The sequence below is a fragment of the Hemiscyllium ocellatum genome, chromosome 10, assembly GCF_020745735.1.
Source record: "Hemiscyllium ocellatum isolate sHemOce1 chromosome 10, sHemOce1.pat.X.cur, whole genome shotgun sequence".
Taxonomy (NCBI): domain Eukaryota; kingdom Metazoa; phylum Chordata; class Chondrichthyes; order Orectolobiformes; family Hemiscylliidae; genus Hemiscyllium; species Hemiscyllium ocellatum.
The window spans coordinates 29,941,262-29,967,494 of record NC_083410.1 but is presented as its reverse complement, the minus strand read 5'-3'; the positions used below and the strand labels follow the sequence as shown (position 1 = coordinate 29,967,494).

The following is a 26,233-nucleotide window of genomic DNA, read 5'->3' as shown; positions in this document are numbered from 1 at the left end:
CCTGAGTTTCCGATCGCTTTTGATTTTAATACCCTGCCCCACTTTGATTCTGAGCGCCCTGCCTCCTAAATTGCGTTCTTAATCGAAGCACTTCATATCTCCATTAGAGACTTCATAACCTTCCAGATTCACGACTGATCTCAATAACTTCAATTAACCTTTGCTCCAGGTTTATTTTCCAGACAGTAGCTACTGTCTTGGTCGCGCCTTAAACCTCCTCTACACCCATCCTCCCTTAATCCCATAATATGCACAGTCTCCCTTTTGTCAGTGAATTCTGACTGCTGCTATTGACACCCCAACCCCCCCCCCCCCCCCCTTTTTGTTCTCTGTATTTAAAATGGTTACATTCTAAATTCGTATATTTCTGATTGAAGGTCGTTGACCTGGATTACAATAACTCTTCTTCCACCATGAGGTCACCTAAATACTGCTTCAATTTGTGATATACATTTATCCATTAAACTACACTTTCCTTCATTAAAGTTGACGCTCAGAACGAATTGTTTCCTGATAATGCTTTCTGAAAACATGGATGATTTGATTAAAATGATTTTGTCTCGGCCCCTGGGTGACTGAAGATCAAAACGAACGTAAACAAAACCATTGTTTGGATCCACATCATAATTTAACATAATCTTTGTCTCAGAGTGATGTATGCAATGATTCAGTGTCACGTCCTTGTCAGTTTCTCCATGTTGTGGGTGGGGTGGAGAATTGCAGACTTTTTTTTAAAAAAAGTCTCATATATTTTGTTCCAAAATCTCAGAGAGAAAGATGTATGTGATCACGCCCTTCTCGTTTGGAGGAAGAGACAAATAAGGTATGGCAGGGGGTAGTGAGTGAACCGAAACGCTGATGTTACCCAACAGGAGAAAGGCTGACTCCAGTTTCAGCAGGTAATGAATTGACGTCAGTTGCAGATGGTATATAAATACCTGTCTCCAGACAGAAACTGGTATTGAGGTTGTAGCAGCGGTTTGAGACTCTTCTGAAAAGGTCTACTTCGCCTTCGTCATATTTGGGATTGTTCCAGTTGGTGCTAAGACAGCAGTTGAAGAATTTCCTTTATTTTAAAAGTGAAGAATCCGTGTATTGGGAAAGTTGGAACTTGTGCCTAAAACTTTTGTCGCCTGTTAGAAGCAGGAGAGCGGGGGGCTGGGCGTTGCGAAGAGATTCTCTCCGAGGTGTTTGCTTTGTTGCGGTTGTAACCGAGGAAGATGCGTGTCCTGGGCTGGCTGCTTCTCGCAGTGTTGGGCGCCCTAGCTCAAGGGCAGGTTGAAGGTAAGAGTTTGAGTAAAGCTGGCGCTTTGTTCTCCAGGTTGGATTCCACCCAGGCCCAGCTAACCTGGAGGCTAAAACAAGTTTAACATTTTTTTTAAAAAAATGCTTTATCGTTATGTATAATTCATTTCTCAAAAATATTGGGATGTTTAGTTTGACTCGATGGAGTTCATGGGTTTCGAACCCTTGCTTTCCCAATTGTTCTGGGTTTGAGGGTTTTACCTCTTGCCTCTCCATGTTTGGAATGGCGAGGTGTGGCAGACGGCAGATCCAGCGCTGGCCGCTAGGTCGCGCCAGGGGTGACGCGTACTTCCTTTATCTTCCGCTAAAGGTCGCTTCCAATCGCCCCTTAGTGAGTTATGGTTCAGCCAAGTGTGGGATTTTATCTGACTCTTTAAGTCGCTCGGGGATCTAACTTTTTTTTAGGCCAGTGGTGCTGGAAAAGCACAGCAGGTCAGGCAGTATCCCAGGAGCAGGAACATCGATGTTTTGAGCAAAAGTCCTTCATTAGGAATAGAGGCAGGAGGCCTTCAGGGTGGAGAGAGAGAAATGGGGGTGGTGGGTGGAAATGGGGCTGGGGAGAAGGTAGCAAAGAGTACAATAGGTGAATGGAGGTGATAGGTCAGAGAGGAGGGTGGAGTGGATAGGTGGGAAGGGAGATTGGCAGGTAGGACTGGTAATGAAGACCATGCTGAGCTGGAAGGTTGGAACTGGGGTGGGGGGGAAAATGAGGAGGAAACTGGTGAAGACTGCATTAATGCCCTGGGGTTGAAGTGTTGAGGTGGAAGATGTGTTCCTCCAGGTGTCGGTTGGTGGAGGAGGCCTAGGACCTGCATCTCCTCTGTAGAGTGGGAGGGGGAGTTGACATGTTGGGCCATGGGGTGATGGGGTTGATAAGTGCAGATGTCTTGGAGGTGTTCCCTGAAGCGCTCTGCTAGGAGGTGTCCAGTCTCCCCAGTGTAAAGGAGGCTGCATCGAGAGCAACGGATACAATAAATGACACTGGTGGATGTGCTGGTGAAACTTTGGAAGTGGAAAGCTCCTTTGGGTCCTTGGGAGGAGGTGTGGGTGCAGATTTTGCAATTCCTGCGGTGGTAGGGGAGGGTGCCAGGACGAGAGGGTGGTTTGTTGGGGGTGTGGACCTGACCAGGTAGTCACGGAGGGAACAGTCTCTTTGTGGAAAGCATCACTTTTGCAGTAACTTAGACAAAGCCAGATTTCTGGAAAAGCTCAGCTGTTTTAGATGCTGCCTTGACCTGAGTTTCCTCCAGTTCTTGATTGCAGCCCCTGCAGTTCTCTTATCAATTTTTGGAGCCTGAACACTCCTTCCATGAGCTGTATGTATTCCCTCCCTCCAGGCCCTGCTGTGATTGGGCTGATTTCAGCAGAGCTAACCTATTTTCACTTAACATTCCCATTATTGGCTTTTCTTCCTCCCTGGCTTATGATCTCTGCCTAACCTTTTTGCTCACTGGTCTCTATTTTTGCTCCCTTCCATCCCCTGTTGTCATGTAAACCACCTCTTTCTTCTGAGCTACCACCCTTGAAGGGTCGCTGGAATCAGTTTACTCATGAATGGTGCCAAACCTATTGCGTTTCTCCAGCAACTTCAGTTTTTTTTAGATCTTCAGTACCTATAATTTTCTGTTTATGATTGCCCCTCTTGTATGCATTGCGTTGAACTTTGGGAACAAGAGTCTGTGACTTCCTAAACTTTATAGGATCATTTATTAGGTAACCTCCTTACCTTGAGTAAGAGTAAACTATTTAGGACTGAGACAAGGCAAAATTTGTTCTTTAGGTAGATGCTTGCAGACCTGCTGTTTCTCTAGCATTCTGTGAGCTTCTGATTTCCAGCATCCACCATCTATTGCAATATGGTGAGAATTTTCAAAGGGTTAGCTTTTGAAAATCTCTACTGAATTAATCTTTCTGAAGAAGGTAGCAATTGGTCTTTGTTGTATAACTGAATTCAATAAGCCTGAGCTAACACTATTTTGTTTTTCAGACTGTCCAGTGTGTATGACCAACCGATATACCAAATGTCTACCAGATGGAGATGGTTGCACCTGTACACTGCAACTATCTGAAAAACTTGGTCAACCAGTCAACTGCAGTGCATGTAGGTATTTTTTTAAGGACACCTCTTTTTAGTGTTTTAAGCTGCGTGAAAAGATCCTGACCATTATAAATGTATCTCCATTTTCTGTTAACAAATTGCTAGCAGTGACTTTTTTCTCTCTACCTTATTTCTGGACTATTGTGTCCCATTCAGTTACTTTCGCAAATATTGCTCACAACTGATTCTTTTGCTTCTTTAGAATTTGTCCATTCATATAAATTCAAAGCGCAAAATGCTGGATCAGGAGCAGAAAATGCACTTCCAGTTTAAATCACCTTTGTAGTAATATTTGGTCACCAGTACATCCACATTTTTCTCTTGCATTTGTGTAGTGGATGTTGGATCTCAGGAATAAATTTTTAATTGAGCATGAAGTTTTTTAGGTGGGTTTAGAATTGTCGTCCAACTTTGTCTTAAGTTTACCTGAGACCCAGGACCAGTGAATGCTCTTAATTTTTTTAACAGTAATTTGTGTTGCTTTTTTTCCAGAGTTTGCTTGCTACTTTGCATTTAGGAGAATCCTAATTGTCCATTTTGCTGTGTTTCATGCATGTGACTCCATTTAGTGGAGTCTCTAGTGTTACTTTTTATTTTGTATGCTTGTGGGCATCACTAGCTAGTCGGCATCCATTACCCAATTCTAGTTCTCCTTGGAAGTTGAGATGAACTACTGCCTTGAACTACTACAGTCCTTGTAGGTAGAACTTATGGAGTGGAGATCACAATGACTACATGTGACCAAAAAAAGGAATCATGAAGACCACTTCTCTGTGAGATTTGCTTATGCACTCCACATTGCAGAACTTGAAACCCCTGTTGTGATTCATGTGTCATTAGGAAATTGAGTTGCTGATTTGCTTGATGTAGTGCTTTATTGGCAAAGCAATCCTTCGCTTTAGTATACTGGGACAGATGGAATCCAAAATGAATTTAACTGGCACTTGTGGCTAGAGAATGTAATAAACAAAGCTAAGTTTGAGGAATTCCTACTGAAAGTGGCTGCATATTGTCAATTGAAAACAGTTCTGAGTAACTCCAAGTTAGACATTATAACATGTCTGATCTAGTTTGGAACTTTAATATAAATCAGCTAGTGTTGCTTCTTTCAATTCCGCAGCAGTAGAGGACTGAAGTTTCACTTTAAGTCTCTCTTGTAGTGATCAAGATATAAAGCTTCGGTAATAGATGCCAGTATTCATACTTTTGAGTGAAGGTGGTGTAGTTGTGATGTCAGTAATCCAGAACACCATCCTAAAGTTCTGGGAACACTGATTTCAATCCCACTGTGACAGATATTTTGGAATTAAAAGCTAGCCTAATGGTGACTGCTGTTTGTTTCCACTCCCACCCCAGCATACCAAAAAATCCAGTTCACTGATTTCCTCCAGGGAAAGGAGTACTTGCCATACTTGCTTGGTGTAGGTTATGTATTGTTCCAGACACAACAATGTGCTTACTGTTCTGTGAGCAAAGTCAATGACACATCCCATGAATTAGGGTTTTTTAAAAAGCTTGAGGCAAGTGAGTCCTTGCGTACATTGTCAGCCAATCAAACACTACAGTTGTTATTCATCCCTCACAGGTTGAGGGAGCTGATCATAAAATAGAGAATCACTATTTCCTTAAATTTTGAATAACTAGGATAATCCTGGAAATATTCCTATAATACAATCTGTGGGCTAGCTATCTTGTGTAAGAAACTCAAATTGAGCTATTAATGTGTGAATTTCATTTTTAAATCCCTTTAGTGACCAGTAAGTGCTGGATGATGAAGAATGAAATGTACCGATTGAAAAGTGGCATTGGAACTCGCAGAAAGCCCACTGAGCATGCCATGTTGGATAATGATGGTATCTATGATCCTGATTGCATGAGTGACGGCACATTCCGTTCCAAGCAGTGTAATGGGACTAGCACCTGCTGGTGTGTAAACACTGCAGGTGTTCGAAGGACTGACAAGGCAGATGAGGATATCGAGTGCCCTGAACAACCAGTTTCAACTTTGTAAGTATTTTGCTGGGGAGTGGGGGTAGTAAAGAGGATATCTGTAGTCAGTGGCTCTGAAATGCCAAATTTAGCCCTTTAGCTGCTCCTAGGTGTGTGCCATATCATCCATGTGTATGTTGTGTAATAATGGTATCATTGTCCTGCAATTACTTGAGTTGGTGAGGAGCTTGAATCCTTGTGTTCATTCAGTCAGCTAAATGAAAACACTCCAGGTTTTATTGATAGGCATATGGTGATGCATCCAGCTGACACCTATTCAGTAAGGTTGGCAAGTGGAGTAGAATGTGAACTTTCTCACTTTGGAAGTTAGAACAAAAGAACACTAAATGGAGAGAAGCCACAAAACCAGGAACTTGGGTATATTTGAGCACAAAACAGAAAGTTAGCACACAGGCAGCAGATAATCAGGAAGGCTAATGGAAAGTTGGTCCTTATTTGGCTGGATTATAAGAATAAGAAAGTGCTGCTGCTGTACAAGGTACTGGTTAGATCATACCTGGACTACTGAAATGACTTTCCTTCCTTTATTTTTTTTAAGGGAATGTATTTTATTGGAGGTAGTTCAGACCATTCATTGGAATGATCCCTGATGTGGAGGGATTGGTTTATAAGCCAAGATTAAACCAGTTGGGACTCTGTTCACTGGAGTATAGAGAATAAGGTGATCTGATTGAGACTCTTGTATGTTTCAAGGAGCTTGTCTGGTAAATGCTGACTTTCTTGGAGAGTCTAGAATCCATCTGACTTGAGGGATGTCAATTTATCACTGAGGTGAGAACTTCTTGAGGGCTGACTCTTTGGAACTCCTGCCACACAGCAATGAGAGCAGGGACCTTGCATATGTAAGGCTGAAAGAGGGTTTAGGGCAGGAATGTGAATAATACTATTGAGTAGTGGAATAGGCTCAAGGGTGGAACTTGTCTGCAAGAAATAGGAATACAAAACTAGTGGTTTGCCATTTTAAAATAGGCAGCTTTTCATATTTGGTGAATTCCCCAAATGTGTTCCAACATTTTTTTAAGCTGATACCACTATCTAACTAAACCTTGCTTACTAACTCTTCCATTTTTCATTGCAGTTGGTTTCAGATTCAGCTAAGGCACAAACCCTTAAATAAAGAAGTGGACGAAATGAAACTGAAAAAGTAAGCATTACAACTTTAATATATTATCGGGTACTGTGTGATGTCAGGTGTGTACTTGGTACGAAGTCAAAAGTTATAGGCTTCAAATCCACTAATGTCAGCTGACCTGTTAATATCCTACTGAAGGAGTAGTGAATAGGAAGAAGATCTCCTTTTTTAGTTTGGTGGGTTTTTTGTGTAGTGCAACACCATCTGTTTGAAACAGCAGAGCATTTGTGGTATTCCACTTTTATTCCCTTTAGCATTGCAAATGAGTTGCTGGAGTTTGAGTCCACTGTTCAAGAGAACACCTATTTCCTGTATGAAACTTAACTGCTTTTTTTCCTTGCATTATTATATTTCCCAAAGTAATTGGGCATGAAGTCTTAACAAACTTGCTCTAAAACAAAAGTTCTTAGGATTAAATATTTGAATCACCACTAATACCAAAGATTGCATACAGCTCTACCTTGAGCAAACTTGTTGCACCAGTGCACAAGACCTTGGAGTGAGGCTAATGTTGATGCAAAGATTACTCTGTAGGTCACATATGAAACTGGATTGAGACTCTAAATTTGTCAGTGAACTTGCCGTTTTATCCTAGTAATCTGAACACAATAAAACTGTTAGCACATGGTCTTTAATATGGGACTCTATTTTCTATATATTGTGTTGGTATGTTTTTGGCTGATGTATTTGCCTTCTGCTTACCATTCCTAACTACTTTCAACAGGGCTATCAAAGATGTCTTTGCTGCTTACCAGGTGGACCCAGGCTACATCGAGAAGATTGAGGTAATCAAACAAATGTAGATTTTTTTTTTGTCTTCACTTATTGTGATTGAACAACAGTTTGCAAATATTTAATCCTGTCACCAAATGCCAATTTGTATAGATCAAAGAACAGTTAAATGCAGACTTGAATCCAGTTTAATCTGTTACTGAATGGCAATATCTGCAATTATTGTTTAAAGGCTATTTTGCATAACTAGCTTTTACTGCTGGTTATAATGAAACCTTTTTCGCAGAATACTGCCATGAGCGCACAATGCAGGGGATAAAGTTTTATAAATTGATTTGTATTAGTGGGGAAAGCTCTACAGTTTTGACGGAGTTCACAAAAATCTGTATATTTTACTGAAGAGCTCTTGTTGTGGCTTCCATCAGCAATCCAAAAGTTCAGGGACTAAGTGATGCCAATGTAAAAGGTATTAACAAGGTCATCCACTATATTTTTGATCTTTTGGCTAGCTGGCAGTAATATAAAAATTCTTTAAACTGTCCTTCTATTCCAGGTTTTGTAATTTTCACCAAGATTTTTCTCAGTTGCATTATTCTTGACATTAAAACTAAAACTAACTTTGAATTCAAACTTTGTATTATAGTATCATGCAGAAGACCGTTATATAACTGTGGATTTGAAACAAAATGTGACCGTGCCGTCACCGTCTGATCTTGCTACTGCAGCCTATTACCTAGAGAAGGATGTAAGTTGCATTGAACATTCTTGCCAAAGTAGGTGCTAATTATAGCTCACTCTCTTCCTATCTAGTTTGGAATAAAAATTTTCATTTAATAGTCAACATACAAGGAGATGGGAGTACTGGCCCAGGAATCCATAGGCTCAAGCCCTTTCTAGGGAAAGGAGTTCAAATTCCTCTGCAGGATCTGGTGGAACTTAAATTCAGTTAATAAATCTGGAATACTTGTGCTCTTCCTTCTCCCCTCCCCAGGGAAGAATCTTGAGGCTAGATCTACAGAATGTGGTAGAATCTTTACCCTCTGCAGTGTCTGAGGAGGACCAATTTCAAGAGTAAATAGGGATGAATGACCAAGTCTAGTCTTGTTATATCCCTTACTCAAATTCTTCTATTCATAAAGAAAGATAATTCTATTCATTCCTCTAATGTAGAATGGTTTGCTTTCAGAATGATTACACTGAGGATTTAAACCTATTTCTTTAGGCTAATGAGCCTACACTTTCTAAAACTGTATTTAATTGCTGGATGTAACTTATGACGGTGGGTTTGATTGGCTGCATGCAACATTTACTTGTGTAACCCTCTTTTTTTTTTTCCTTCTTCCATACCAGGTCAAGAGTAACTCCTTGTTCTCAGATCAGTATAATCGATCAATTCAGGATGACGGGGTCCCATTTGATGGAGAAAAGCTTAGTTTTGAAGAAGCCTACGTGTATTATGTTGATTCAAAGAATCCAGAGTTCTCCATGAAGCGAATGACCCCTGGCATTATTGCTGTCATTGTGGTGATCTGTCTTGCCATTGTTGCTGGACTTGTTGTGCTTGTAAGTATAAACAGAACTTATCTGGTGCAACATTACTCTTCAAATGAAGTGCTAGATTGAGAATTTTTGATTTCCCCACTCTGCCAAATTGGTGATCTTTAGTAATTAAATTGAAATTGAGTTATAGATTACAGGATGTTTAGTAGATGTGTGTAAACAACAGAAATCAGCATAAGAGGAAATGTCCAAGCTATTTTACAGTTCAGTCCACAATGAATTTGAGGAACATCATCTTTTTATTTTTCTGAACCTACTTGTTCAGAGATGTTACACACCTGTAGAGCAGGTGGGATTAACTGACCCTGTTGGTCCAGGGTCCAGCATGCCACACCCCCACCACCACCCAAGTGAGGGACTAAGTTCCTATAAAATGTCGATCTCTTAATGAGCTAGCATGTGCACACAGGGCTGAAATACATCAACCAAGCTTAATAAATGGAAGACTTGGGATATACGTGTTTTCAAAGGCTCATTGCACTCAACTGATGCATCCTCCACCAGTTCTGGGAATCTGAGGAAAAATTGGGTGTGTATATGTTGGAGTTAGAATGTGCTTAATAAACATAAAATCCTTTTGAGGATTTGACAAAGTGGATGTTGAAAGGTTTCCCCTGTTGGAGAGACTAGAGCTGAAGGGACACCATTTAACAACTAATAGCTGTCCACTTTCAGATAGAAATGAGAAATTGGGGTTGGCTCTTAACCAACTGTCAATATTTTTAAGACCGGTAGCAAATTCTTGGGTGGGTGGAAAATAAAGCTACACTCATCTGATCTGTAATGATTTAGCACACTCGAAGATGCTGGATGATAATTATTCCAAATTGTATGTTAATAAGTTTCCAAAACAGTACTTGGCAAAGTATAAGTTTCAACTTCTAAAATTCAATATTGGCTTATTTTCCTTCCAGTTCTTTACCAGAAGGAAGGCTGCCAAGGCCCACATATATCAAAAGGCTGAGGTATGTTTTTGTTCTCTACCACCTTGAGTTGAAGTTCTTCGTGTAGCTTGTAAAAATACTTCTGCTTCAATGTTTGCATCTTTCCTTTACAGGGAAGAGAATTGGATGAAATTCAGAAGCAGCAGCTGACTACCTAATCCTAGCAAAGATGTTAGCTGCAGTCTCTCTCTCTGAATTTGGGAGATTATAAAATGAGACCATGCAAGTGAACCGTCTCCTGGTTTGGGATTCTCTACAAGGTTGTTGTGCAGATCTTTAATTTCTGTTCATTTTGAACTTAATTTAACTGCAATCCATCCTTGTCATGCATTTGGAAAGAACTCTCTTCTTAGCTGGTACTGTTACTGGACATTTTCTTCCCTCAAAGGAAGACTGAGACCATATTGGAGTCAGCCATTTTTTATTGGGTTTAATGATTTTTGTACTTCAGTCTGGAATTTTAATTTCTTGGACTGTCATTGTTTTAGGTCACTGCTTTTATACTTCAGTACTGTTATTGAAGTATAATGTTTAAATGGCTTTGTAAAAAATTAATTTTTAATAAAGACTGTTACAGTTTTCTCAAGTGGGTTCATTTATTCATTTGTAATGATGCCTTGAGTTTTGAATGCAGTCTTTTTTTTCCTCTTGTTGCTTTGGCATTGCCAAGTCCCTGAATTGAGCTGCTTCGTCTTGTATTTTATAACCTTCCACAATAAAGCTTTGCCATGAATCCTTGAATTGCTATTCTGAACTATACTAAGCACCATTGAACTAAAGTTTAGATTTGTGGCTCAGGTTGTAAGTTTAGTCACTGAGCTGGTAGTTTTTTCTCAGACATTTCATCACTGTGCTAGGTAACATTAGTGAGCCCCTGGTGAAGTGCTGGTATTCTGTCCCACTTGCTATTGCCTTGGTCTGTTGTGATGGATGACATCACTTCCAATTTGAGGTTGATTTGGACCCACTTACCAATGTTTGTTTAATGAAGTTCTGGTTTGAATGCCAGGCCTGTAGGAATTTCCATGCATGTCCTTTGTTTAGTTGTCCCAGGATGGATGTATTGTCCCAGTCAAACTGGTGTCCCTCTTAGTCTGTGTATGGATACTAGTGATGGCTCACCATGTCTTTTGGTGGCTAGTTGGTGTTCGGGTGGTGGTGGTTTCCTACTCCTAAATCCAATGTAATATTTGTTGCAGTCCTTACTGGGTATTTTGTATATTTTCATTCTCTTGATTCATGATACAAGAAACCACCAAAACAGACCTAGACACAAGTAGCAAGCAGGATAAACACCAGCACTTTATTGGAGACTCCCTGTCACCATGCTACATAACAATGTCTAAGTACAAATTTACCAGTTCAGTGAGCAAACTTACAACCTGACTATTAAACTGATTTAAGTATAGTTCTAAAGTTTTTAAATCTAAAATGCTACAGGAACTTGAACATTTAATTATCTCTTAAAGCATTGAATTGTAATTTGCAAATTTGAGTTGACCACTCAAGCTCTAAATTGTGTCAAACTCTACTACAACTGAGTGTTTTTGAACAACGGATATGCTGTTGTAGTTTTACACCAGAATACTACATGTAGTGCCTCTGAGAAATCTGATTTCTACTTGTTTCACTCTAGCTGCATGGTAATGAGCCTTAAAAATGAACTGTATCTGGCTAGCAAATACTTCACTAACACACCCGTCTTGAACTTCATTTCTCAATAGTTTAGTTTAAATGACAGCATTCACTTCATTTCTCTGGGCTAAATATTTGTGTATAGCTTTAAATTCAACTTCCAAGCATGCTGGCTTTGAGAATTCAGTGACTTGGGTTCTTTAAAGTATTGACTACTCCTAAAGCATTTAAGTAGTTCATTCAGTAATTATGTGACCTACAATGTTAATGGAAATCAAAGCGCAAATAGATATTGAACAAAGACTAAGGAACAATGCAGTAGTGTGCAGGATCTTTGTTTTCTAGACATCAGGTATTAATGACTCTTAAGGAAGCATCTGTGTAGACCACCTTTTTTGGCTTTGTCCTGCCAGATGTATGGCTGTCAATATTGAGCCACGGTAGAATGCAGTAATCTACAATGATTGGTCCATCTGGGCAGCACAGTGGTTAGCACTGCTGCCTCACAGCACCAGAAACCTGGGTTCAATTCCTGCCTCAGACAACTGTCTGTGTGGAGTTTGCACATTCTCCCCATGTCTGCATGGGTTTCCTCCGGGTGCTCTGGTTTCCATGCACAGTCCAAAAATGTGCAGGTTAGATGAATTGGCCATGCTAAATTAGCCATAGTGTTAGGTGAAGGGGTAAATATGGGGGAATGGGTATGTGTTGCTCTTCAGAGGGTCAGAGTGGACTTGTTGGGCTGAAGGGCCTGTTTTCACACTTGAAGAAATCTAAATCATCTCTATTGAAACATGGATCATACCAGTCTTTTACTGAAACTAGTTTGCATTTAATTGTTTGAACATCTTCAAGATGGTTCAATGGCACAAGTCTCTTCCCTCAAGTGAAAGACTTGCCATCTTAAAAAGAAATTACAACAGATTCATAAATTCTGGGCTTGCCATACCTTACCTTGGGCTTGTTATTTTGCAATGAGTGGCTTAACTACTGAATCCTAAAAGCTTCCCTCTGACCTGAAAGACAGGATTGTGATGGAATATTTGCCAATTGCCAGGTCCTGATTTAACTTAACTTGGTGTTGGAGAGAGACTATGTGGTCTCTGTTTGATTTATAATGAGGTCAGTCAGGTGGACCTCCTACTATAAGTTCCCTGAGTTGGGGCTGACTGATAGTATTGCCCTTCGTGAAGAGCACTGCTTGTCACAGGCCACTCGGATGTTTCCTTTCTTCCTGGAGGTGGAAATTTGAATAAATATTTGTGCACTTTGTGTCTTTCGCTGTCTCACCTGCGTGCACACAACATGGGTGCTGGAGAAAAAATCCTAATTTTAAAAATAACAGGAGTGTCAGGGGTTCTGTTTTTTTTTAAAAAAGTCAGCAGGAGCTTCTGTTCCCACAGAGCTGGCTCTGAGGGAGCTGGATCAGTATCAAGGCCTCATGTGTAAACAAAGGGTGATAGGCAGGTATCACATCACCAATGTGAAGTTATTTCAGACAGCTGAACTAATACACTGGTATCTCTGTTTCCCTGCCACTTCACTCTATCCCATTTAAAGAAGAAAAAATAAAAACAGGAGTGGTATTGCCCTTTGTCGAGAAGGGCACTCTTGTCACTGGCCACTCTGGTGTTTCCTTTCATCCTGGTGATGGAATATAAATAAAGATTTATATGCTTGTTGTTTTTCACTGTCCAACACTTGTTCACATTATAACACACAAAACATGGGTGCAAGGGGGGAAAAAAATAACAGGAGTCTCAGACACCCTGTTTACTGACAACAACTGCCTCTGAGGGAGCTGGATCAATGAGTGAAGGACACTTTCCTGTGTTAAAGAGGAAAGGAGACTGACTTCTGAACAGCCTGGAACCCCACGGTCAGTATATCGTATTTACTGCTGTTGGTGTCTTCCTACTGAGGAGTTTATTTTGAATGCTTGGTTTTCTTTATTGTTTATTATGATTGTTTTCTGGGGTTTCTTTCTGCTCATAGAAAGGGGGGAAAAACAGGAGTAGCATTGCTGTTTGTCAAGAAGGGCACTTTTTGTCACTAGCCACTCGGGTGTTTCTGTTCTTCCTGGTGGAATATAAATAAAGATTTACACACTTGTTCTTCACTGTGTCTGACACCTGCACACACACGATATGGATGTGGGGGGAAAATAGGCACTACCGCTGTTGGGCAGTAGTGTGGGGGGAACGTAAAGAAAATAAAAATAAACATGAGTGTCAGACATCCTGTTCACTCTGAGAGCTGCCTGAGGGAGCTGGATCAGTGTTAAGGACTCTCCGAAAGAAATTAAAAACAGGCGTGTCAGATATACCACTCACAAAACTACCTCTGGAGGAGGTGAACCAGTGTTCAATTCTTTCCATGTGTAAATAAAGGGTGAATTGGTGATGCAACAACAATCTCTGGAGTTATTGGTGCATATTTGCACAGAGGTCTCATTTGCTAGTTAAACCTCATGACTTGGAGGAGCTGGTGGTGGACTAGGGTGGACAAAGTAAAAAATCACAATCCTTTAACACAACCACCTGATGAAGGAGCAGCGCTCTGAAAGCTAGTGCTTCCAAATAAACCCGTTGGTCTATAACCTGCTGTTGTGTGATAATTACATATTCAGGCAGATGAAAACTGGACAGAAGTTCATCAATTTTTATTATTGGTGGGTTTTAAAAGGAGGTGTTGCGGATAACACAAGATGCCAGTAGGAGGTCATTTGGGAGTAAGGCAAACTCAAGCCAAAATACAAAAACATGTTTATTGGCCTGGACTGCGTCGAGATGTGGTTGAATTTAGCTGGGCATGTCAGATCATAAAAAAAACCTCAGGCAGTGATAAACCAAGCACCCTTAATGCCCATTCCCACATTGGAGGAAATTTTTACAAGAGACTTAATTGATTGTGTAGGACCTCAGCCTGAAACAAAAAGTGGGAATTTGTATTTGTTGACCTTAATTAATGTCTCTATTGGAATTCCAGAAGCCATTCCATTATGCAGTGTCATAGTTAAAAAGATTGGAGAAAAGTTACACAGTAACTAGTAAAATTTTTTTACTAGATAAGGCCTACCCACTGAACTACAATCGGATCAAGGATCAAACTTTACATCAAAGTTATTCAGGGAAGTTATAGATAGTTTAGGAACAAAACAATTCAAATCCACTGCATAATATCCCAAATCTCATGGAGCATTAAAATGATGGCATCCAAATATCATGTTGAGGGCTTATAGTGAAGACTATCCAGAGGATTGGGATAAAGGAATACCTTTTTTTACTATTTGCAATTAGGGATGCACCGAATGAATCAATGAAATTCTGTCGATTTTAATTAGTTTTTGGGCATGAGATGAGAGGATCATTCATTAGTTAAGGAGAAATTAGTGAATCAGAGTTCAAAGTCTATACATTTGGACGATGTCAAATTTTAGGGAGAGATTAAACTGAGTTGGTGAGTTGGCTAGATAGCATTTACACATAGCACAGCATGCGATGAAACAGAAAGCAAACAAGATCAAAAATTCATAATTTTGCTAGTGGAGTTAAAGTGTTAGTGTTACTCCCATTGAGAGACAAACCATTAAAGGCAAGGTTTAGTGGACTTTATCAAATCAAAAAGAAATTAAGTGGGGTGAATTATTTGATAAGAAAGCCAGATAGAAGGAAATCTCAGTATGTCACATGTGAGTCCTCAAAAGGTGTTTTGTTATGGAAGAAAAGCAAAAGGAGAATGTGTTATTGGTTACAATACAGAGTGAAAAAACAAGTTCAGAGGATTGTGAATTGGACATTCCTGAAACGAAATCAGACAATGAGGAAGTTCTCAAAAAAGGGATAAATTATTGAGTTACATTCCAGAGGAAAATTGAAATGACCTGAAGAGTTATTACAATCATATGGAAAGATATGTGGGAATAAGCTGGGAAGTACTAATTTGATTATGCATGATATAAACATAAGAAATCATGTTCCAATTAAGCAACATTATTATAGACTTAACCTTCTAAAATTGGCACAAGTTCAAAAGGACATTGAATGCATGCTCAGATATGACATAATCAAAGTATGTTGCAGTGAATGGAGCTCACCCATAGTAATGATGCCAAAACCAAATGGTATCCAATGATTATATGTGGACCATCGCAATGTCAATGCAGTTACAAAACTTGTCTCGTATCTTCTTTCACATTCGGAAAACTGTGTTGAGAAGGTGGGACAAGCAGCTTATATTTCTAAGTTGGACTGATTGAAAGGATTCTGGCAAATACGTTTATCCAAGAGAACATGACACCGAATGGACTTTACCGGTTTAAAGTTATGCCATTTGGGATGAAAAATGCACCAGCCACATTTCAAAGATTAATCAATAAAGTAATTTCAGGATTACCAATTGTGTGATGTACATAGACAATTTGGTGATTTTTAGTCACACCTGAAAGGAATATTTGGTGCATTCAGCAGAATTATTTGATTGATTTCAGAATGTTGACTTGTGATAAATCTGGTTAAGAGTGAGTCATGTTCCTGGGCCATGTTATTACACATGGACAGATAGCCCTACAGGATGTGAAAACAAAGGTTATCTGGGAGTGTCCCATACCATCAATGAAAAAGGATGTTCTTGATGTAGGTTTGCTTGCTGAGCTGGAAAGTTCATTTTCAGACGTTTCGTCACCATACTTGGTGTCCACAACACCTCCAATTTTGGTGTCAGCTGCAAACTTACCAACTATACTTCTGATGTTCATTTAATGATCATATTGAATAGTAGAGCAGGCTGAAAGGGCTACTTCTGTTTCTACTATCTGTGTTTCTATGTGCTAAATAGCCTGTCTCCTTATTCCAAGAGTGTACCCTAGTTTTAGATTTCTCAACCAGGGGAACCAGCCTTCCATTATCTATCTTGTCAAGCCCTGTATAAATTTTGAATTTTAAATGAGATAACCTTTCACTCTTCTAAACTCCAGATAATAAACACCAAATCTACGTGATTTCTCCTTATAAAATGATCTCACCATCCCAGGAGTTAGTTTGGGGAACTCCTCCAGATATATCTTTCTTTCAGTAAGGAGATCAAAACTGCACACAATAATCCAAGTAAGCTCTAACTATATAATTGCAGTAAAAAATCTTTTAATCCAATACTCAGAATTATAATTAGGTTTTATTGTCACATGTATTCAATTACATTGATACATGAGTACAGTGAAAAGTGTACGTCACCATTTCCAGCACCACTTTAGGTACAAAGGCGCCTGGGTACAAAATGTTAGGTATAAATTGGAAAAATAAAGAAATGAAGTTCAAAGTTCAGCATTACAGTAGTTCTAAAGCAGAGAAAGAGTGAAAACAAAATAAAAGCAGATGGAACAGACAAGTCTATGCAGAGCTTTACCTCGAGGTAGAGAGCCCTTGAGTCTGAGCTGGGCTTCACCTCGAAGCAGGGAATCCTCAAGTCTGTTCTGGGTTTCACCTCAAGGCAAGGAGTCCTTGAGTCTGCGCTGGGTTTCACCTTGAGGCAGGGAGTCCTCGAGTCTGAGCTGGGCTTTACCTCCAGACAGGGAGTCCTCGAGTCTGTGCTGGGTTCCACCTCAAGGCAAGGAGTCCTTGAGTCTGTGCTGGGTTCCACCTCAAGGCAAGGAGTCCTCGAGTCTGTGCTGGGTTCCACCTCAAGGCAAGGAGTCCTTGAGTCTGAGCTGGGTTTCACCTCAAGGTAGGGAGTCCTCAAGTCTGCAATGGGCTTCTTCTCGAATCAGTGCTGGCTCAATTCACTGCCACTGACACCGTGAATGGGAGGTAAGTAGAAAGAGAAAAAAAACAGGAAAAGAGAAATAAAGAAAAGTGGTGCCACTGTTTAAGAATTGTGGTAAGGACAAGCCAGGGAACTATAGACCAGTGAGCCTGACATTGGTGGTGGGCAAGTTGTTGGAGGGAATCCTGAAAGACAGGATGGACATGTATTTGGGAAGGCAAGGACTGATTAGGGATAGTCAACATGGCTTTGTACATGGGAAATCATGCCTAACAAACTTGATTGAGTCTTTTGAAGAAGTAACAAAGAGGATTGATGAGGCAGAGTGGTAGATGTGATCTATCTGGACTTCAGTAAGGCATTAAACAAGGTTCCCCACGGGAGACTGATTAGCAAGGTTAGATCTCATGGAATACAGGGAGAACTAGCCATTTGGATACAGAACTGGCTCAAAGGTAGAAGACAGAGGGTGGTGGCGGAGGTTTGCTTTTCAGACTGGAGGACTATGACCAGTGGAGTGCCACAAGGATCGGTGCTGGGTCCACTAATTTTCATCATTTATATAAATGATTTGGATGTGAACATAAGAGGTATAATTAGTAAGTTTGCAGATGACACCAAAATTGGAAGTGTAGTGGACAGCAAAGAAGGTTATTTCAGATTACAACAGGATCTTGACCAGATGGGCCAATGGACTGAGAAGTGGCAGATGAAGTTTAATTTAGATAAATGTAAGGTGCTGCATTTTGGGAAAGCAAATCTTAGCAGGACTTATACACTTAATGGTAAGGCCCTGGGGAGTGTTGCTGAATAACGAGACCTTGGAGTGCAGGTTCATAGCTCCTTGAAAGTGGAGTCGCAGGTAGATAGGATAGAGAAGAAGGTGTTTGGTATGCTTTCCTTTATTGGTCAGAGCAGTGAGTATAGGAGTTGGGAGGTCATGTTGTGGCTGTACAGGACATTGGTTAGGCCACTGTTGGAATATTGCATGCAATTCTGGTCTCCTTCCTATTAGAAAGATGTTGTGAAACTTATAAGGATGTTGTCAGGATTGGAGGATTTGATCCTTGGAATAGGTTGAATAGGCTGGGGCTGTTTTCCCTGGAGCATCTGAGGCTGAGGGGTGACCTTACAGAGGTTTATAAAATCATGAGGAGCATGGATAGGATAAGTAGACAAAAGTCTTTTCCTTAGGGTGGGGGAGTACAGAACTAGAGGAAATGGTGCTGCCAGAGGAAATGGTGGTGGCTAGTACAATTGCAACACTTAAAAGGCATCTGGATGGGTATATGAATAGAAGGGGTTTGGTGAGATATGGGCCAGTTGCTGGCAAGTGGGACTAGATTGGGTTGGGATATCTGGTTGGCATGGATGAGTTGGACCAAAGGGTCTGTTTCCATGCTGTGCATCTCTATGACTCTATGACTCTAAAAGAAATGAACAGTTTGGAGGAGCTCCAGCTCCTGATCTGCCATCTTGGAACAAAAGCAATCAAATCAAATCCCCTTATAATAAAGCCCAACATACCATTTGCCTTCTTAATTGTTTGCCACACCTGCATGTTATCTCATCAACAAAGCCACTCAAATCCCTTTGAAGTTCAACACTTCCCAGCATTTCTCACCAACACATTGCCCGACTCTGTCCCTGTCTCAGCTAAGCTGCTGCTAAAACCCTTAACCGTACCTTTTGTGATGTCTAGGCTCGACTATTCCAATTCAATCCTCGCTGGCTTCTTGTAACCTACATTCTGAAATTTAGGGCCTCAGAACTCTGCTACCCATGTTTAACTTGCAGCAAATCCCATTCAGTCAACACCCTGTCTGTGCTCACTGGTCTAAATTGGTTTGCAGTCTAGCCACATTTTCATTGAAAAATTCTCAATCTTATTTTCAAATATGAATTTGTGTTGTTATTATTGGCAGCCAGATAAGGCGTGGGGAATTCAATGTCCATTCCTAATTGCCCCAAGGGCAGTTCGGAGTCAACCACAAACGCAATGGGTCTGGAGTCACATGTAGACCAGACCAAGTAAAGGTGGCAAATACCTTCCTCAAAGGACATTACTGAACCAAATGGCTTTTTCCCTATCAGACTCAGATTTTTAGTTATTGAATTCAAATTACATCTTCTGTCGTGGCGATTATGAACTCAGGTCACTGGGACATTATTTGGGTCTGTGGATTAATAGGAGAAAGTGAGGACTGCAGATGCTGGAGATCAGAGCTGAAAATGTGTTGCTGGAAAAGCGCAGCATGTCAGGCAGCATCCAAGGAACAGGAGAATCGACATTTCGGGCATGAGCCCTTCTTCAGGAATAAGAAGATGCCTGAAGAAGGGCTCATGCCCGAAATGTCGATTCTCCTGCTCCTTGGATGCTGCCTGACCTGCTGCACTTTTCCAGCAACACATTTTCATCTTTGGATTAATAGACTAATGATTCCACTAGGGCATCACCTCCCAATATAAAAACAAGAAAATGGGAGAAATGGAAACTGAAAACATGTGGAATTTGAAATAAGACCTAGGAAACTTGGAAATATTTCAGAGTCAGTACTTCTAGTAATGTGTTAGCCTTGCATTTTTTCTATGTGCCAGATCTATGTGTTTCCATCACTTACTGCTTATATAAACACAGTTGATATTTGTCACTCACAGAACTAGTTCTCTCTATCTGAAATTTATCATTTTCCTGTTGTCCAGTCTTTTCCAACCTATATCCAATTGCTTCTGCAACTTTAAGAGCTTTGCATTTCTTGCCTTGTATCTCATTTTGATGAGGTACGGTCATCCCTCTAATACCTCACCAGATTAGCTTGACACTAGTGCTTCTTCCTGAAACAAAGGCTCAACCAGTTCTCAATCTCTGTCACCCTGTTCTGCCTGTTGAATTTCTTTTCACATTTGAACAACTTCTCCTTTCACTCCAATCTTATCCTTCAAATAAAAAACGTTGCTATGGGAACCCATATGTGTCCTAACTATGCCACCCCTCTATTGGGGCATATGGACTCAAGTTCTATCCCTCAACTTTTTTTTTGATAGTCCTTGGACTGGTGCCAATTTGTGCTCCTATCCTGAACTGGCAAACTTATTTAGTTTTGATTCCAATTTCCACTGCTCCCTCAATTTCACATCTCTCACTTTTCTTGTCATCTGTCTCCATTTCTGGGGATAGGCTATAAACTGATATCCATACACTGTAAACCCACAGATACCTCAACTACTTGCCTTTTCCATCCTCTTTCCTGTAAAATCTCAATTCCATTCTTCAGATTCTCCAAATCCATTATATCGATTCTGAACATACCAATGTGGATGGTATTAAAATAAAACAAAGACAAGTCAAACAAGACAGATAGGTTCAAAACAAGATACATGTGGAGCAGCACTGACCACAATTTGTTCCACGTAAAAGATAGATGTTCAGCAGTTAGACATATAGTAAACCATTACTTGCTCCAGTTTAAGCACAGATTATTTAACTTCTATGGCAGGAATCTAAGGCAAATGACTTCATCTTAAGTGGAATATGATGGGTCTGTTGTGTTGGCAAGACTTGAAAATCAATACGTAATTGGTCAATAAGAAGAAACCAACATATATTTGATGCAAAATTGTGTATAAAACAAGATTGTAACTGGTGAAAGGCAGTCTCCAAGCAAGGGGGACCTTTGACCCTCTAAAAGTGAGTCCCTTGCATTGCAAGTAATAAAGGCTCCTTGTGTGTGTAAAAGGAATACTATTGTCTGACTGAACATTTCTTCGACATCAAGTTCCACACAAGCGTTTTGATTAGGTTCATTTTTCTCAGCCATGAGCTCCCTTCCACCAAGAATTATAGGACTTACTGTGTCTGTCCCATTCTCTCTACTTCTGTTCTGACACCATCCCCTTCCTTCCAGTATCATGATAGTGGTCCCCTTTCTCCTATCAAAAAAACCTGAAGAACTGCAGATGCTAGAAATAAGAACTAAAAACAGAAATTGTTGGAGAAACTCAGTAGGTTCACCATGGTTCACTGAAGAAGTGTCATTCCAGAGTTGCTGCCAGATCTGCTGTGTTTATCCAGCAATTTCTATTTATGTTCCATTTTTCTTTTCGTTTGCAGTCAACATATTATTCTCCAAACTATTGTGATGCACCACCAAGCAAATGACCTTCGCTTTTAGCATTCCAAGAAGTTTATTCACTCTATGACACCCAGATCTATTTATTTACCACTCCCACCAAATCCTTGACTTCACATTCAAACACAGGTGCAGCATAGTCAACCTTTTTCCTTTCTACCTTCCCAACATCCAGGACTCCAGGCAAGTTGTTGGAAGGAATTCTGTGGGACAGGATGTACATGCACTTGGAAAGGCAAGTACTGATTAGGGATAGTCAACATGGCTTTGTGTGTGGGAAATCATGTCTCACAAACTTGATTGAGTCTTTTGAAGAATTAACAAAGAGGATTGATGAGGTTAGAACGGTGGACATGATCTATATGGATTTCAGTAAGGCATTCGACAAGGTTTCCCATGGGAGATTTATTAGCAAGGTTAGATCTCATGGAATACAGGGAGAACTTGCCATTTGGATACAGAACTGGCTCAAAGGTAGAAGACAGAAGGTGCTGGTGGAGGGTTGTTTTTCAGACTGGAGGGCTGTGACCAGTGGAGTGCCACAAGGATCGGTGCTGGGTCCTCTACTTTTTGTCATTTACATAAATGATTTGGATGCGAGCATAAGAGGTACAGTTAGTAAGTTTGTAGATGACACCAAAATTGGGGGTGTAGTGGACAGCGAAGAGGGTTACCTCAGATTACAACAGGATCTGGACCAGGTGGGCCAATGGGCTGAGAAGTAGCAGATGGGGTTTAATTCAGATAAATGCGAGGTGCTGCATTTTGGGAAAACAAATCTTAGCAGGACTTATACACTTAATGGTAACGTCCCAGGGAGTGTTGCTGAACAAAGAGACCTTGGAGTGCAGTTTCATAGCTCCTTGAAAGTGGAGTCACGGGTAGGTAGGATAGTGAAGAAGGGTTTGGTATGCTTTCCTTTATTGGTCAGAGTATTGAGTACAGGAGTTGGGAGGTCATGTTGCGGCTGTACAGGGCATTGGTTAGGCCACTGTTGGAATATTGCATGCAATTCTGGTCTTCCTATTGGAAAGATGTTGTGAAACTGGAAACGATTCAGAAAAGATATACAAGGATGTTGCCCGGGTTGGAAGATTTGAGCTATAGGAAGAGGCTGAACAGTCTGGGGTTGTTTTCCCTGGAGCGTCGGAGGCTGAGGGGTGACTTTATAAAGGTTTACAAAATTATGTGGGGCATGGGATAGGATAAATAGGCAATGTCTTTTCCCTGGGGTCGAGGAGTACAGAATTAGAGGGCATAGGTTTAGGGTGAGAGGGGAAAGATATAAAAGAGACCTAAGGGGTAACATTTTCATGCAGAGGGTGGTACGTGTATGGAATGAGCTGCCTGGGGAAGTGGTGGAGGCTGGTACAATTGCAACATTTAAGAGGCATTTGGATGGGTATATGAATAAGAAGGGTTTGGAGGGATATGGGCCGAATGCTGGCAGGTGGGACTAGTTTGGGTTGGGATATCTGGTCAGCATGGACAGATTGGACCGAAGGGTCTGCTTCCATGCTGTGCAGCTCTATGACTCCAGAGAAAACAGCCATTTGCTTGTACTTTTTCCAATGTAGTATGCCGCATTCTCTCCTTAAGTCGGGGCACATTGGGAGAGCTCAAAGGGCAGATGGGATGACAACTTTGCGAAACACTTACACTCAGTTAACAGTCTTCCCCAGGATTCTGGTCATCCGTCATTTTAATTCTTCGCCCCACTCTCTATCAGAATTTTCCACCCTTGGGACGTCTGTAGTGCCTGAGGAAAACAGCATCTTTTGATTAGGTGAACGACCATTACTTTTTCAAATGGCAGCTAAGTGATTTTGCTATTCACATTTCCATTTCTCAAGACCATGCTTTCCTTCTGAGCTTCCTCTGCCTTGTATCATCAGCATGTCTGTTAATCAATCTCACTTGCCTTCCACCCAAATAAACCTTCCCTTTGTACTTCACCTTCCTTTCTTTCCCACTTGTTTACTTGCTTAAAACCTGTTAACCTGGAGACAGGACATTAAAATAATCATGATCTTGGAGAAAAAAATACCAGGATTGCTAATGGAGCAAGCTAATGGACCCTGTGGCTTGCATCCTAGGGTCGTAAGGGAAGGCACTGCAGACATAATGGAGGCATTACTTAATTTTCCATAATTCCCTAGATTCTGGAAATGTCTCAATAGGTGCCAAATATAATTTCACAAAATTAGGGCAGCAAAAGCAGCAAACTATTCACCAGTTAGTTTTATATCAGTCATCAGAAAATTGTTAGAATCTATTACTAAAGAGGTAGCAACATGACATTTATAAAATGTTGATACAATCAGGCAGGGGCAACATGGGAAAGGGAATTATAAAGGGAAATTGTATTTGATAAATTTATCAGAGTTCTTTGAAGATATAATGGGGAAGGATTGTGTGCTGGCAATGTCACTGGACTAGGAATCTAGAAACCCTAGCGAGTGTTTCAGCATTGACAGCATCGATAGGGAGGAACATTTCCCCCCAGTAGTGTGGTCAATAACCAGCCAGCACAGTTTTAAACTAAGGAGCAGGAAGTTTAGAGGGGATTTAAGAAAATAAATCTTCACTCGGAATGTTGTGGGTATCTGAAACTTACTGCCTAAAAGGGTAATAGAGGCAAATATTTAAGAATTATTTAGATGAGCATGTGAAAAATAGCATACAAGGCTATGGACCATGTGTTGGAAGATGGGATTATGATAGATACTTGATGACTGTGGTGTGGACATGATGGGTTGAAGTCCTCTGTGAAAACTCTACATTCCTTACATTCCCCTGTTTCTGACCATCACCTTGGCCTCTTACTCACAATGCAAATACAACAGCCATTATAAAATGCACATTCAAATCCAGTTTTAAAAATAACTCATGTCTTAGTCCACAGAAAAATAAAGAAACTCTTATAGAACATAGAACATAGAACATAGAAGGATACAGCTCAGTACAGGCCCTTCGGCCCTCGATGTTGCGCCGACCGAATCCTACCTAACCTATACTAGCCCAATAACTTCCAAATGCCTATCCAATGCCCGCTTAAATGACCATAAAGAAGGAGAGTTCACCACTGATACGGGCAGGGCATTCCATGAACTCACAACCCGCTGTGTGAAGAATCTACCCCTAACATCTGTCCTATACCTACCACCCCTTAATTTAAAGCTATGTCCCCTAGTAACACCTGACTCCATTAGCGGTAAAAGGTTCTTAGTATCTACCCTATCTAAACCCCTAATCATCTTATACACTTCTATCAGATCTCCCCTAAACCTTCTCTTCTCCAATGAGAACAGCCCCAAGTGCCTCAGCCTTTCCTCATAAGATTTTCCTACCATTCCAGGCAACATCCTGGTAAACCTCCTCTGCACTCGTTCTAAAGCTTCCACATCCTTCCTATAGTATGGCGACCAAAACTGCACACAATACTCCAGATGAGGCCTCACCAGAGTCTTATACAACTGCAACATGACCTCAGGACTCCGGAACTCAATTCCTCTGCCAATAAAGCCCAGTACACCATATGCCTTCCTCACAGCACTATTTACCTGGGTGGCAACTTTCAGAGATCTGTGTACATGGACACCAAGATCCCTCTGCTCATCCACACTACCAAGTAGCCTACCATTAGCCCAGTAATCCATCATCTTGTTATTCCTACCAAAGTGAACGATTTCGCACTTAGCTACATTGAATTCCATTTGCCACATTTCCGCCCAGCTCTGCAACTTATCTATATCCCGCTGTAACCTACCACTTCCTTCCTCACTATCCACAACTCCACCGACTTTTGTGTCATCCGCAAACTTGCTTACCCAGCTTTCAAGTCCTTCCTCTAGATCATTTATAAAGATAACAAAAAGCAATGGTCCCAAAACAGATCCTTGTGGTACACCGCTAGTAACTGCGCTCCAAGATGAACATAATCCATCAACTACTACCCTCTGTCTCCTTCCAGCCAGCCAATTCCTAATCCAAACCTCTAATGTATCCTCAATGCCATACCTCCGTAGTTTTAGCATTAGCCTACCATGGGGAACCTTATCGAACGCCTTACTAAAATCCATATACACAACATCTACTGCTTTACCCTCGTCCACTTCCTTAGTCACCTTCTCAAAGAACTCAATAAGGTTTGTGAGGCACGACCTGCCCTTCACAAAACCATGCTGGCTATCCCTGATCACGTTATTCCTACCCAGATGTTCATAAATCTTATCCCTTACCATTCTCTCTAAGACTTTGCCCACCACTGAAGTCAGACTCACTGGCCTATAGTTACTAGGGCTATCCCTACTCCCTTTCTTGAACAATGGGACCACATTCGCTATCCTCCAGTCCTCTGGTACTATTCCCGTTGACAATGACGACATAAAAATCCAGGCCAATGGCTCTGCTATCTCCTCCCTAGCTTCCCATAGGATCCTGGGGTAAATGCCATCAGGCCCAGGAGACTTATTAGATTAGACTTACAGTGTGGAAACAGGCCCTTCGGCCCAAAAAGTCCACACCGACCCGCCGAAGCGAAACCCACCCATACCCCTACATTACCCCTTACCTAACACTACGGGCAATTTAGCATGGCCAATTCACCTGACCCGCACATCTTTGGACTGTGGGAGGAAACCGGAGCAAACCCACGCAGACACGGGGAGAACGTGCAAACTCCACACAGTCAGTCGCCTGAGTCGGGAATTGAACCCGGGTCTTCAGGCGCTGTGAGGCAGCAGTGCTAACCACTGTGCCACCGTGCCGCCCACAATCTATATTCATCTATCTATTAATATTATCTATCTATCTATATATTATCTATATTCATCCTTTCCAATATTCCCAAAACCTCTTCCCTGCATATTTCCAGGGCATCCATTCTAATTATTTGTGATTCCATATTCACATCAGCAACAGTGTC

At 41.0% G+C, this 26,233-nt stretch overlaps 1 protein-coding gene across 1 annotated transcript; it reads left to right on the top strand.

The window, feature by feature from the left end:
- Positions 1–947: 947 nt before the first annotated feature.
- LOC132819706 (epithelial cell adhesion molecule-like) lies at positions 948–10,367 on the top strand. Its single transcript, XM_060831370.1, has 9 exons — positions 948–1,284; positions 3,293–3,406; positions 5,155–5,410; positions 6,492–6,557; positions 7,270–7,330; positions 7,921–8,022; positions 8,628–8,840; positions 9,752–9,802; positions 9,895–10,367. Exons 1-9 carry the CDS (start codon positions 1,221–1,223, stop codon positions 9,937–9,939), a joined length of 972 nt encoding a protein of 323 aa, XP_060687353.1. The 5' UTR covers positions 948–1,220; the 3' UTR covers positions 9,940–10,367.
- The last annotated feature ends 15,866 nt before the right edge of the window (positions 10,368–26,233 follow it).

Excerpts from the sequence above, each read along its gene's own strand:
- LOC132819706 (XM_060831370.1), top strand. The coding sequence starts at position 1,221 with ATGCGTGTCCTGGGCTGGCTGCTTCTCGCAGTGTTGGGCGCCCTAGCT. Across the intron at positions 3,407-5,154 it reads ACCAGTCAACTGCAGTGCAT|TGACCAGTAAGTGCTGGATG; the intron begins GTAGGTATTTTT and ends AAATCCCTTTAG. Across the intron at positions 8,841-9,751 it reads TTGCTGGACTTGTTGTGCTT|TTCTTTACCAGAAGGAAGGC; the intron begins GTAAGTATAAAC and ends TTTTCCTTCCAG.